Genomic DNA, 13,097 nt, shown 5'->3' with positions numbered 1-13,097 from the left:
ACTTTATGACCTAACTCTAGGCGGGAAATGAAGAAAATCTCACCGTAGGAAGATTTTGGCGCGAACGTCTTTAAATGTTGACAAAATGACTTGCTTTCAAACCGTGATTATTAAAAAACTAGACCCTCCGTGAGGGTACACTGGGTTGCCTGTGGTACGTGCACCGTTCCAGACAATTTTTTTAAAGTTGGGGAGTCATTAAGAAGTCATACCAGACGAGGCCCTTTGGCTCAAAGGTCCTAACACGTTCGTACGACAAAACAGATCTGTCCTTGCGTAATATGTAGCTCTAACAGTGCACGATGTTGTTTTGGTATTCTCTATCATTGTAGTGCCATGGTAGAAGTCTTGGGTAAATAGTCTGAGAAGACATGTGGTTACTAGCAAAGTACTGAACCCAGAAAGATTGAAGAAAATAAATAGGAAGTGAGAAACATTGGCTTCTGGGCTGACATGTTGATAAACTTCTTTTCACCACAAGTTTAAGCGTGCCCTCTGAGCATCTGACAGCCTTGTAATACCGAAGTTCACTGAAGTTAAGCCCTGTTGGGCGGGGTTAGTGTTTGGATGGGAGACCAAAATAATATACTCCTCACAAAACAGAAGCATCGGACCGAAAATACTACTAACGCTAACAAATGCGAACTCAGCAAGGTACAGATTTATGCAAAAACAATTATTGATGCAAAAGTTAATAAATATTGATACGCAGTTTTTAAAAAGAGCAGAAGGAAGTTTCCAGGACGATCGCTCGAGAATAACATATTTACGACATGAAAACAACATTTATTTTGAACCGTGAATATAGAATAAAAACAGTTACGATCAGCGACAAACATTTTGGGGGATTTTTGCAATGTTCAATTTTGTTATTGTACGTTTTGGCTGCACAAATAAATCGCAAAATCGAAAGTGACATCGCCGGAATTCAGCGGGCGCCGTGATGAAGTTACCGCGGCATGTTTACTCGCCAAACAGTGAAGTATCTGTGTCAAAGCATAGGACCGAAAATTATATTTTAATGATATCAAATGCGAACCAAGCAAGATACAGATTTTGTTAGCCTGCTTTATGCAAAACAATTATTGATGTAAAAGTAAATAAATATGGATACACAGTTTTTAAGAAGAGCAGAAGGAAGTTTCAGGACGGTCGATCGAGAATAAAATATTTTGCCATCGGTAACAAAATTTACGACATGACAACAACATCAATTTTGAAGCACGAATATAAAAAGTTACCATCAGCGAAAAACATTTTGGGAGATTTTAGTTGTTTTGTTGTAATTGTAACTCTTTTCTGAAGAACCTTTTCCAAAGCACAAAATGGACAACAAGCTTTCTTTCCATTAATTCTTCACTGTCACATTTTCAATTATTTTTTTACCTGAAAACTGTACAGCTTGAATACAAAATAAATCAAATTGCTTCATCTCAGACAACTGAGATGTGACTTCGGTATTCAAGACGTTCGATTCCTTTTTCACCCATACTGAATTTCCCACTTGCTGTCAGTGTTCTGCATAACAGCACAGTTCATAAAATAAGATTAGAAACAACGCACGCTTCTCATATCCGACCGCAATTGTTGTCGAAGACCATTTCTCGTCGCTTTTAAGATTCCAGATATTTATTTTCCCCGCCTGTTGACGTTCCATTCTTGATCTCCATATTCCACTAAAACGCCCTTCGCGTTACAATTTCAACGCCATTGCAGGTTTAATAGTGAATGTTTTTTTCAATGGGATGTCAAAAGGTCAAGTGGTTGTTATGCATAATCGGGCAAGTTCGGGCGATCAAGCAGCAGGTACAAAACGCAGGTCACAGGTCACAGGTCACAGGTCACAGGTCACAGGTCATTGTTTTACCTATACAGGAAGTATCCTAAACATTCATAAAAGCTAACCTTAAGCCTAAAAACTTTTCTTTAGGCCTAAAATTAGCGTTTATGAATGTTTAGGATACTTTTCTTTAGGCCTAATTAGGCGTAAAAAGGCCTAATTAGGACTAATAAGGCCTCAGGTTAGCTTTTATGAATGTTTAGGATACTTTCTGTATAGGTTAAATAATGACCTGTGACCTGTGCCCTGTGCCCTGTGACCTGTGACCTGCGTTTTGTACCTGCCGGGCGATCAAGTTGACCGTGTGACCCGTTATAAATATTTTTTCACAAAATGTTCCCGAATCGTCAAGTATCACCACAGAAGACAAGAACATCATTCTAAAAGCTTATTCTACGCAAAAAGTAGGTTCTGGAGGTAATTTTGAGAGTGGAAATCAAGTTTACGGCAGACAAGAGTAACATGCATGGTTGATATTTACATTTAATTAAGTAACAGAAAGACGCTTACCGCATTTTGACACGAAAATGCTTTACAAATGCCATGAAAACTAACCAGTTAAGCTCGCATATTACACAACATGATGAATTCATAAAGGCCACCTTTTCCAGCGAAATATTTTTTGAAACAAACAACATATTTGCTATTAGACATGATTAGAGGCAATTTCATTACGTGCGTAAGACAAGAAACTTAATCGTGTCAAATTACACTCCGTGTCAAAAACGCAATTAAGAAATTTCCCACCAGTGTTCAGCATCAAATCCTTTACTGAAAAACCCTTTACTTGAATTATCAAGCCAAAATGGGCAACAAGCTTTCCTTCAAATAATTTTTGACTAAAAAAATTAGTGAAATTTCCAATTGTTACCAGAAGACTGTGCAGATCCAAGTTGTTCAATTCCTTCTCTGTCTTTGTTAAACCCATAAGTTACCAGACGATTTTCCATTTGGTTTCAGCGTTTTACATAACAGCACACTTGGTAAAATATATTAGAAATACAGCTCACTTTGATTTCGGCTCGACGGGCGATAGATTATTGTCGAAGTCCATTACTCGTCGCTTTTAAGATTACAGATTTATTTGTCTTGTTTATCCAATTGAAGTTCCATTCTTGCGCTCCGTAAGGGTATATTTTGTTTAAATATGCACTGAAACGACACGCGTGTTACAATGACTTTCGACGCCATTGCAGGTTTAATAATTACATGTTCTCCTGTGTGCACCAGGAAAATCGACACATTACCCCAGCCCCCTCAAACCTAACAAAATACGCGCAGAAGACTCTATGCACAAAGACACCACTTAGCAGGGGAGTGACAGGCAAGACTTTTCCCGACACGGAAAATAACAAAAAAACCCACGAAATGAGACCGAGATTCCGACTGGGTTTGGCAACCCAGTAATAAACCTAAAGAAATGCCTTGTCATTGAACCGTGGTATCTTTCAACTATCAATGATAAGTATTATTCTTAAATTCCCAGAAAAACAGCCTAAATAACTCTAAAAGCTAAGGCGACAAGTGAAGTTTTCTTTTTAACAGTCTTTCAATCGTTCAGCTGACACAACAGAGATCTGCCCTTTACAATCCAGAAGTTGGACGGTAGACCAGTTGGTACATGAACAGCAACAACGAAGTTAGTGGAATGACCTGAAAATACAAAGGCACATTTTAAAATGAACCCAGCTAAATCGCTGGAACTTAACACTGCATCTCACTAACAATTTTGTTTTATTTCTGAAACTGTAAAGATATGACGGCCAATAATAGTTTTTTTTAGCAGCACAATTCGGTTACTGCAAAAGTTGTATGTCCGGAAATCAATGCTAGAGATGCACTGTTGATGTGTCACGACATGTTCATCAAAAATATTACGTATAATTCTGGAGAGAAGTATTGAATACAAGACGAACTCTCAATTTTCCCACTGCAGGAGCTGCTCATCTCCTAATAAGGATTAGTAGAATAGGCCATTTACGAGTTCATGTCTGCCTCCTCTTCAAAGCGAGTCTAAGTGCGAACTTTTTGTGATGGTAATTAGTTCTAATTTACATATGAATGAAACTTAATTTTCATAACAAAAACTTCGCACTTAGACTCGCCTTGAAGAGGAGATAGACATGAACTCGGAAATGGCCTATTCTACTAATGCAAATGCTGTAATCTGATTGGCTGAGCCATTAGTGTGCAGTGGCTGGAAGTCGTCTTGGAAATAACGACGTTTTTTTCGTTTTGCCACAGTTTTGGTGGAAAATTTGGATGTAAATGGTTAATTAAATTCTGAGAAGTCTAAACGAAGGACATTTACGGTTTCTTGACTTTGAAAAAAGTTGAAATTATTGAAAAAGCTGATGCGTTCACGCACACAACTTAGATTTTAAATGGCAATTCAATCCGAGCGATCTTTTTCAGGCGCAAAGTTTAATAATACGTCAAGAAATAATTGGAAACCGTTATTTGAAGTAAGTTTTAGTAAGAATTCCACTAAAACAATTAGATTATTCGCTCTCGATTTCTATGAGGTGATAGTTGATGAGGCCGAAGGCCGAATCAAGGCCGAATCAACTATCACCTTTATAGAAATCTCGAGCTCATGATCTAATTATTAAATAGACTTCACAGCTTTCAATACTTTAAAATCATATAATTGAAATACACCAAGAGAGAATTGCAAGCATGTTACTGTGCTTACCAGTGGTGGACAAGGCCACACCAAGGAAAGACGTTTCGTTGCAGTGGGCAAGTGCAAAGCAAGGACTATGGGTTATACATCATTCGAGGCTTCATGCGCAAGATGGAACAAGGCTACAACGCAAAATTTAAAAAGGTAAAGCTTTGAAATCATTTTGACCACATAAAAGCAAGATTAAAATCTAACCGTTTTAATGGATGGTTTTTAATCACGTGATGAGCCGGCCATGTTGGTGCACAAAACAATATCAATTAATGGCTCATATTTTGCCGAACACAACACTGTTTGTCCGAACACAAGAACATGCACTCACGGACAAAGAAAGCGCTATATATAAACATCTTCGCGAGTGTGATAATATCAAACACATACAAGATTTATACAACTTACCGGATATTTTTACAAATGAGAACATTTCATCTACTACTGTAATCAACAAAGAATTCTTCGCCCAAACCGTGCGTGATAACACTAACATAATAGATCGCGATGATAACTGGAATCTATTACTATATAAAGAAGCTTACCATATTAAGCGTCTAACACCATTTCTGAACAATGGCTTAAAAGCCAGTAGAGAACTCCGCCTATTCTCCTGACAGTTTCGTTTCTTTGTTGTTCACTTTCACGTCATTATACTGTTGCACAATCTCGCAGTATTTAAATTCTGCTACTTGTATCCCGCCTTAGTCCGAAGATGATATAGATTTATATCGAAATATTACAAGCACATAACATCGTTTCCTTGCATTTGTTGTCTATCAAGTTTAGTCACAATGCAATTACTCGGTATAGCATTTATTCTTTATTTACTAAAGCTATCAGCAGGTAATACTTTTGATATCCATGTATAATAAGAACTAAAACTAATCCTAACCTGACCCTAATTTTCCTGTAGGCTTAATTTAGGTTCCTAAAAAAGTTTCTTCCATTCATCCAAGTGCATATTCAACAACCTAGGTAAAATGAGGATCACCAATTTAACCTGGGTAAATACGGATTCAACCTTATAACCAACTTTACCGGCAAAGTATACACTGACTGAGAATTTAAAAAAAATTTTGAACAAGAAAATAAAGGTCTGAAAACCAGACAGGGCGATCATTTAAGGTGGCTCCCTAGAGTAATTGCGAATACCCTCACTACAGGGCACGAGTTACAAAAGGAAACCTATTTAATTTCTCTCAAAGTTTTCCCTGTAGAGACGTACCAATATGGGTGTCACATCTCAAGACAGGCAGATATATTCCTATTTTAATATTTATACTTTCCTTCGGTGAATTTTTTTTATTCTTTGCCACATCACGGAAATAATATTGCCTGACATTTTGAGGTGGTAAAAGTCAAGGTCGTTCAGTCGCTTTTGCCAATATTCTGTAATTTGTCATTCTTCTAAATATATTCGATTAGCTCTTACAGATTTTAGCAGATATAGGGTATTGGATAGGAAATGTATGTGGTTAGAGCTGAGTTAATTAAAAAGCAAATCACCGAAAGGAACGCGAAAACTAGCAGTTAATTTTACAGATTTGATCACGCTGGCGTCACAAAAATCAGAAAAACGCGCGCGAATTCAGGCTTTACGCGCCAAACTAGTGCCCAGCTTGCGCGCGGCTCTAAGTTTCTAGGGAGCCTCCTTAAACTAAGGTGTATGAAAACCCTTTGTTATTGATGGCTAATACTGACCTTCAGATTGGAATGCGAGAACAAATACGAGTACGAGTTTTCTGTACTGGGCATGCGCATTACGGTTAACGAACGAAAAATTTCGAAATGCGCATGCTCAGAACTGAGAACTCCTACTCGCATTGGTCCTCGCACTCCAATATGAAGGTCGCTATTGAAGGAAGCATTCCCCAGATAATATTGTGAAGCACTTCCCTGCTAGCAGAAGTCTCCTTTCTTTTTGCGTTCAATGGGGTAACGAGTTTGAGAAAAGACACCTCTGCCATGGGCCGAAACTCGCTCTGATCCAACCGCCGTCCACAACCTTGGACGGTCCTCTTCAAACTGCATGCCCCATGATATGTTTGCTGACTGTGACGTGAGCCCGCTGTTTCTCGCCCATTCCTTTACAGTAATTCCGCTGTAGTTAAGTGAGCCCACATGACAAAGTATCACGTGAGGATGTGGTCATTAAGTAACCGTATTCCCTGGACAACACAGTGAGTTTCGACCTATGGCAGAGGTCACTTTTCCCGTACTTGTCAGCCCAGCGAACGCAAAAGAAAAGAGAACTCTGCTAGCAGGAAGTGAAGCATCTACAAATTGTGAAGAACTTTATTTTTTAAGGTATTTGCCTACCTTGATGACTTTTAAGAGAGAATTAAACCGGTCCACTTGTTCTCCAAGTACTGTCGTCAAGTCTGAAAATGAAGTACGCACGCTTTAATTAAGATAAACAAATTCATTTATCTTTCTGATTTTTCCTTAAGCCTTTCGTGCCCCGTATGGTCTCAATGCTTTGCATTCCATGATCTCTGAAAAAACGCAGCGTTCTTCCTTACCAAAATTACATACCAACTGAGTTCACTAAGTTACTCGCCTCATTTTGAAATATTAGATTGTTTGTATGTAAATGAGCCCGTCTTGACTTATTCAGCTTGATGAAGATGAACGTGCATCCTGAACAAGTTCAATGCAAGCAAAATTGTGGACTATATACCGGTATCCTTTATTAGTATATACTAAAACAGTGGATAGCGTTGACTGCGCGCGCTGATTGGCTACTCAGCTTGGTAAATGAAAAATTAGGTACAATTTATGTTCTCACCCGAGCTAGTAAACTTGAAACCATCTTCAAGAATCGCGAGCGAGAAGAATCTTCAAGAACGGTTGTGAGGCACATCAGTAACTCGTCCTCGAGATGTGATCTGTGAAAAACAAACAAATAACAAAGATGTGAAAACCCCTGGGTTCCAGTTCTTAACCTTGCAAGTAATCTCTCGCTTAGTGCGTGATCTGCTATTACTGAAAATATCCAAGAAAGTTGTAAAACAAGATTGTCCAGCTTTCTTGAGTTCGTTGGCCAAGTCAGAAAATACCATGATACTCTTTATTTGCCCCCCCCCCCCCCCAAATTTTGCATAGGCATTGTTTCCAATTTCTCTTGAGACTTACAATGGTCTCAGGAGAAATAAAAACAATGCTTGTTCAAAATTTGGGTGGACAAGCAGAGTATTATGGTATTTTCCGCTTCAGCTAATTCCATACTGCAAGCAGTCTCTCGCTTTTCTTTTCGCCTGTCTCGCAAGGGCGCGATCGTCGCGATGACTTTCAGTTGTTTCACCCACGCACCTTGCGAGGATCGCGTTCCCACTTAACTAGGGAGCTTAAATACGCGCGTTTTGGAGACGCGGACGTCAACCGGAAGAGAACATTTCGCGTGCCAGGACAGAGGTATCTTCCAGATCTTTATACTAATCAATTCAAATGGAAAAAATATACTTAGCAATGTAAATGTGGTTGTGGGAAGAAAAGTTAAAAGGGAAAACAGCTCACTCTCGGTTGCCGTCCGCGTCTCAAAAACGCGTGTGCTTGAGCAAAACGAGACTGATTACAGTTTACGGGACAGAACACCTCTGATAATTTTTGAAAAGAAAGAGCTACTTTTCATGTGTTCTGTGAAGGAATCATGGATGCCTTACTGCGCAGAGAGGAACTCGCTCTTTCTTGGCAAAAATGATTGAATCCGTTCCGTTCCGTTTTTGTTCCGTGGCGTTAACGCACCTTTATGGTCTCCTCAAGAATAGTTGCAACTGCCATTGTACAGAACAAACCTTTTTACCTGAACAGTGATAAAGGTGAGAGCATCCCAAGGAATCTGTCCTTCTGCTAAGAAAGTCTTTAAATTGTGTGGAGCGCTCTCTCGATCCGAGTCGTTGAACTCATGCTGTTTAATAAACATCATAGGAACAAAAGATCACTACCAGCATGATGATTCTTCGTGGGGCAAAATTTGTGATTTATTAATAAATTAATTACAATTAATGATGATAACAATAATTACAACAGTAACAATGATAATAATAATATTAATAATGATGATGATGACACTAATGTTGAAGTTGATGACAACAATGATGACGACGATCACGATGACGATGATTATGATGACAATAATGATGATAATGAAGACGACGACCACAACGAAAACGATGACGTTGATAACGATGATGTTGATGACACTAATGTTGAAGTTGATGACAACGACGATGACGACGACGATCACAATGATGTTGATGACAATAATGATGATGATGATGATGACACTAATGTTGAAGTTGATGACAACAATGATAACAACGATCACGATGACGATGATTATGATGACAATAATGATGACGACTATCACAATGATGACGATGATTATGATGACAACAATGACGATGATGATGATGACGACCACAATGAAAACGATGATAATGATGATGACGTTGATAACGATGATGTTGATGACACTAATGTTGAAAATGATGACAACAATGATAATAATGACGACGACGACGATCACAATGATGACGATGATGATGACGATGATGCTTATGACAATAATGACGTTGATGATGACGATGATCTTGATGACAATAATAATGTTGATGATGATGATAACGATGACGACAACCACAATGAAGACGAATGCGATGATGATGACAATAATGATGACGATGACCACAATGAAGATGACGATGATGATGTAAAGTTGAGGATAATGCTGACGACCACAATGAAGACGATGGTGATGATACAATCCAAAAATTCACTTGACTGACCACTCCCCATAGGGGATTTTCAGGGCCAATGAAACAATCACGACAGAACAGAACAATCAATAACAACTGTTAAGAATCTCAACTGGCCAGAGGCAACTAGCTGGCTATTTGCAAGTGCAGCTGAGAAGTTGAGCCAGGGACTACCAGGAACAAATTCAACCAGTGGCCAGAACATGTCGTCCCTCACAGTGACAGGCAATGACTTGGACCAGATATTTCAGACAGTAAATGACGCTTTTGCATATTTGAATGTCTGTGTTTTAATAACTTAATTACAATGTTCATCCTCCAATCTCTTTAGCAGGTCAACATACATAGCAGACATTCTGTGCTAAATATGTAGGACTTATGATTGACAACAACCTTTCTTGGCATCACCACAAAAAGGAAAAAGGAAGGGAAGGGAAGGAAGGAAAAAAAGAAAGGAGGGAAGGAAGGAAGAAGAAAGGAAGGGAAGGAGGGAAGGACGGAACGGAAGGAAGGAAGGGAAGGAAGGGAGGAAACGGAGGGAAGGGAAGGAAGGAAGGAAAGGAAGGAAGGAAAGTAAAGGAAGGAAGAAAGGAAAGGAGGGAAGGACGAAGAACGGAGGAAAGGAAGGAAGGGAAGGAAGGGAAGGATGGAATGGAAGGAAGGAAGAAGAAAGGAGGGAAAGAAGGAAGGAAAGTAAAGGAAGGAAGAAAGGAAAGGAGGGAAGGACGAAGAACGGAGGAAAGGAAGGAAGGGAAGGAAGGAAGGAAGAAGAAATGAGGGAAGGAAGGAAGGAAAGAAAGGAAGGGAAGGAAGAAAGGAAAGGAGGGAAGGAAGGAAGAAAGGAAAGGAAAGGAGGGAAGGAAGGGAAGGAGGGAATGAAGGAAGGAAGGAAAGAGGAAGGGAAGGAAGGAAGGGAAGGAAGGAAGAAGAAATGAGGGAAAGAAGGAAGGAAGGAAGGAAGGAAGGAAGGAAGGAAGGAAGGAAGGAAAGATTCAATGCTGGCAAAGCATTAGCAAAATATAAAGGTCCGCAATTCTAGAAAGGTGTCTCTAGGAAATTGCCTAAAACGGAGGAAAGTTGTTTTTCAGTTGTTGACAATTAAATTCAATTGATTTACAATTGCAACTCCTTTGGAAAATTTACTGACCGTAATTCTTGAATTCGTACGAGTCGGCTATCGCAATCAATCTGCTATCGGGAGCAGAACAAACACATTTTACACAACTATGAGGAACAACGAACTCGCCTATGACGGTGATCAAATTCGACCACGTAGGCGAGTTCACCAGTAGGCGTAGGCGAGTTGGCGTAGGCGAGTTTGCACGTAGGCGAGTTGACCGGATACCGTATGTGGTACTAGCGGGTGGATCGATCGGAAAAACCAAGTTAACAGGGAGTTTAGAGGAACCTCCGCTCCAACTACGGAGTAACTATAAATCGAATAAAATACTCTTTGCAATCAAATTTGCTGAAATTTGTTTTCAAAAAGTGTTTGCATAAGAAGAAAAAAGTCACTTATTTTCACTTTAAAGTTCCCGGGCGCCGCCATCTTGAATAACTGTGATAAGTTACGGCAACCTCGTTCCCAGGGTCTCTCTAGAGAGCCTGGGAACGAGTTTGGAGTTACGGTTGCCCTATTGATCTGACACAAAGAGCTTTTGTTTTGAAACAATAACGCAAGCGTTACACGTCACCAATTCGAAAACAAAACCAAGCGATTCCGAAATTCATTTATTGCGCATACAAACGCTTTATTGAAAAAAGTTCAAACAAATAGACCTTGTTCATAAATGGCGGTCAATTTATAATCCCATTTGTCCAAGTGCAAATTAGCCTACCAAGTCTCGACACTATACAGTGAATTGAAAAGAATTCTTTCCCTAAAGTGAGGCTTGGTAGGCTAATTTGCACATTAACAAAAGAATAATAAAACAGGTGTAATTTATGAATAACGTCTATTTTGATTGTTAACGAAAAATGTGAGGATCACTTATCCATTTCGTCTAAAGGTTACGATCTACGACGAAGAAAATTATAACTTTGAACCATCGTAAGTCTTGAGGGATTATTCAATCTGGTTCACGCCGTACGATATGGGCGAAGAATCCTAAAGATGAACGGACACGAGCGGTTTTAGAATGAAAGTTCACACGGGTCACCCTAAATTTGGCGATTTTTCACGACGCTGTTATTGCCTTGTTGTGTTGTCGTTGCCGTAGGCATCGTCGCTTCGTGAACTCCACCGATTGGTTGCACCCACGACTAGCAACCAACGTGACCTAGAAGCTTTCAATGCGTCATGGCTGCCACGCTGTTTGTACGAAGAAAAGAAGCAAACGAGAAATTTTTTTCTTGTCACCAAGACAGCGGTGATGATGTCACATAAGAGTCAGGGTGGTTTTTGTTACGTTTCCGCTGCCGAAGTTCTCTTGCTGCAGGAGAGTTTGCACCTACAATGAAAGTGTAACTGAAGTATTTCGCAATGATTCCGCCTCGTTCAGCTTGAAATGTATGGGCAACGTATCACATAACTGGATTGGCGCAAACTGCTTCAAAGTAAAGAAAGATCAAAGTCTCTGTGTAGCACCTCATTGACGAAATGTAGAGCATTGGGATATATATTCTACTACGACTTTCATTTTTGATAACTCAATAGAAAATTCAGAACTAGCCCTAAATAAAGGGTACACTCGAACCTGTAACACGTGCGCTTCGCGCTTCCGTTTCGAGAATATTCGTACACCAATTCGGCCGCCCGAACGAAACCCGAAATTCAACAGCCCATTGATCGAGTGATCCAGTGAGCAGCTGAAGCCCCATCACTACACCTCATTGAGACTTCGTCATCAATGAGGTAAAAATGAAAGATTTACCACAGTTGGTTCTTATCAAAACCTTTAATTTGGTACGATTAAGGTGTTGTTTGCAGACTATGGCAAGGAAATGCACTAAAATGCCTGCTGCACGTACAGCACGATTTACTTTTCCTTAGTATATACCGCACAAGTGAATAGTGCTCTCCGAGCGCGCTGATTGGCTGATTGGGAAGTGACTAGCCAAGTATTATTCACCTTAGCCTGATTCTCAGAAGGTCCAGGTCGCTCGTGTCACGCACTCTACTTCGTGCGTGACACGAGCGACCTGGACCGTCTGAGAATCAGGCTATATTCACCTCTACTTCGGTGAATAATTGTTAATTATTAAACCAATAATATTCTTGGCTTCTGGCATTGTCGTTGCTTGACTCCCTTTATCTTTGTTAATAGCACAAAGCGTATTAAAACCGTCGCAAATGGAAAAACCATCCACTGAATTTCTCCAAAATATAACTTGACTTTTAACAGTTTGATTTCTTCAGTAGTGCCGCTCTTTCCTCTAAAAACGTTTCTTATTTTCAACTCACGTTAACGTGGTTGTCACCATAGCAGCAACTAGTCAAACCTTGCCGTGCTTTTACATCGAATACTCTTTAATCCTTCGGCAAACGTTTCAGAGATGAAGAGCCTAAATGATGATCATCGAAGAAGTAGCGAAGTTCTCTTCTGAAATTGAAACGTTCTCACTGTCCGCCAACAAATTTTGGACCCTCCGTAAGATGGTTCTTGGTCTTCTCCATGAACCTTCCCCAAGTGAACAATGTTACCGGAAGTCAAGTGGGTATGCGATCTCTGAGGTACGCGAGGAGGGCCTGGGTTCCTTTTGCAAGTATTGCCGCTCTTGGATTTCTGAATGGGTTCCCCTCCAACTGCAATGACCTGTCAAGTGTTGAATCATCTCAGGTTAAAAATTAGGAGAGGTCAGAGATTTAAAGGATGCCCTT

At 39.8% G+C, this 13,097-nt stretch overlaps 2 protein-coding genes and 1 long non-coding RNA gene across 3 annotated transcripts in view; 1 reads left to right on the top strand and 2 right to left on the bottom strand.

Annotated features, from left to right (window-relative positions):
- Positions 1-2,385: 2,385 nt before the first annotated feature.
- Positions 2,386-8,522, bottom strand: LOC137974272 (uncharacterized). The gene is made up of 5 exons (XR_011117411.1): positions 8,323-8,522; positions 7,309-7,408; positions 6,840-6,901; positions 4,536-4,648; positions 2,386-3,493 (listed from the first exon to the last, which is right to left on the bottom strand). It is a non-coding gene; the product is annotated as an uncharacterized lncRNA (long non-coding RNA).
- A 958-nt stretch (positions 8,523-9,480) lies between these two features.
- Positions 9,481-10,212, top strand: LOC137972578 (cylicin-2-like). The gene is made up of 2 exons (XM_068819321.1): positions 9,481-9,502; positions 9,695-10,212. Exons 1-2 carry the CDS (start codon positions 9,481-9,483, stop codon positions 10,210-10,212), a joined length of 540 nt encoding a protein of 179 aa, XP_068675422.1.
- Positions 10,213-12,137: 1,925 nt separating this feature from the next.
- The window catches only part of LOC137973920 (leucine-rich repeat-containing protein 40-like), a gene marked incomplete at its 5' end in the record, with an annotated part of 27,692 nt that continues 26,732 nt past the window's right edge, over positions 12,138-13,097 (bottom strand). The window contains one exon of the mRNA XM_068820817.1: positions 12,138-13,032. Coding sequence (XP_068676918.1) covers positions 12,927-13,032 — 106 coding nt within the window. The remainder of the gene's footprint in view (positions 13,033-13,097) is intronic.

This window comes from Montipora foliosa, chromosome 10, assembly GCF_036669935.1.
Source record: "Montipora foliosa isolate CH-2021 chromosome 10, ASM3666993v2, whole genome shotgun sequence".
In the NCBI taxonomy this organism is placed as follows: domain Eukaryota; kingdom Metazoa; phylum Cnidaria; class Anthozoa; order Scleractinia; family Acroporidae; genus Montipora; species Montipora foliosa.
This window is presented reverse-complemented; position numbering and strand designations above follow the sequence as displayed.

Excerpts from the sequence above, each read along its gene's own strand:
- LOC137972578 (XM_068819321.1), top strand. The coding sequence starts at position 9,481 with ATGTCGTCCCTCACAGTGACAG. Across the intron at positions 9,503-9,694 it reads GTCGTCCCTCACAGTGACAG|GAAAAAGGAAGGGAAGGGAA; the intron begins GCAATGACTTGG and ends CACCACAAAAAG.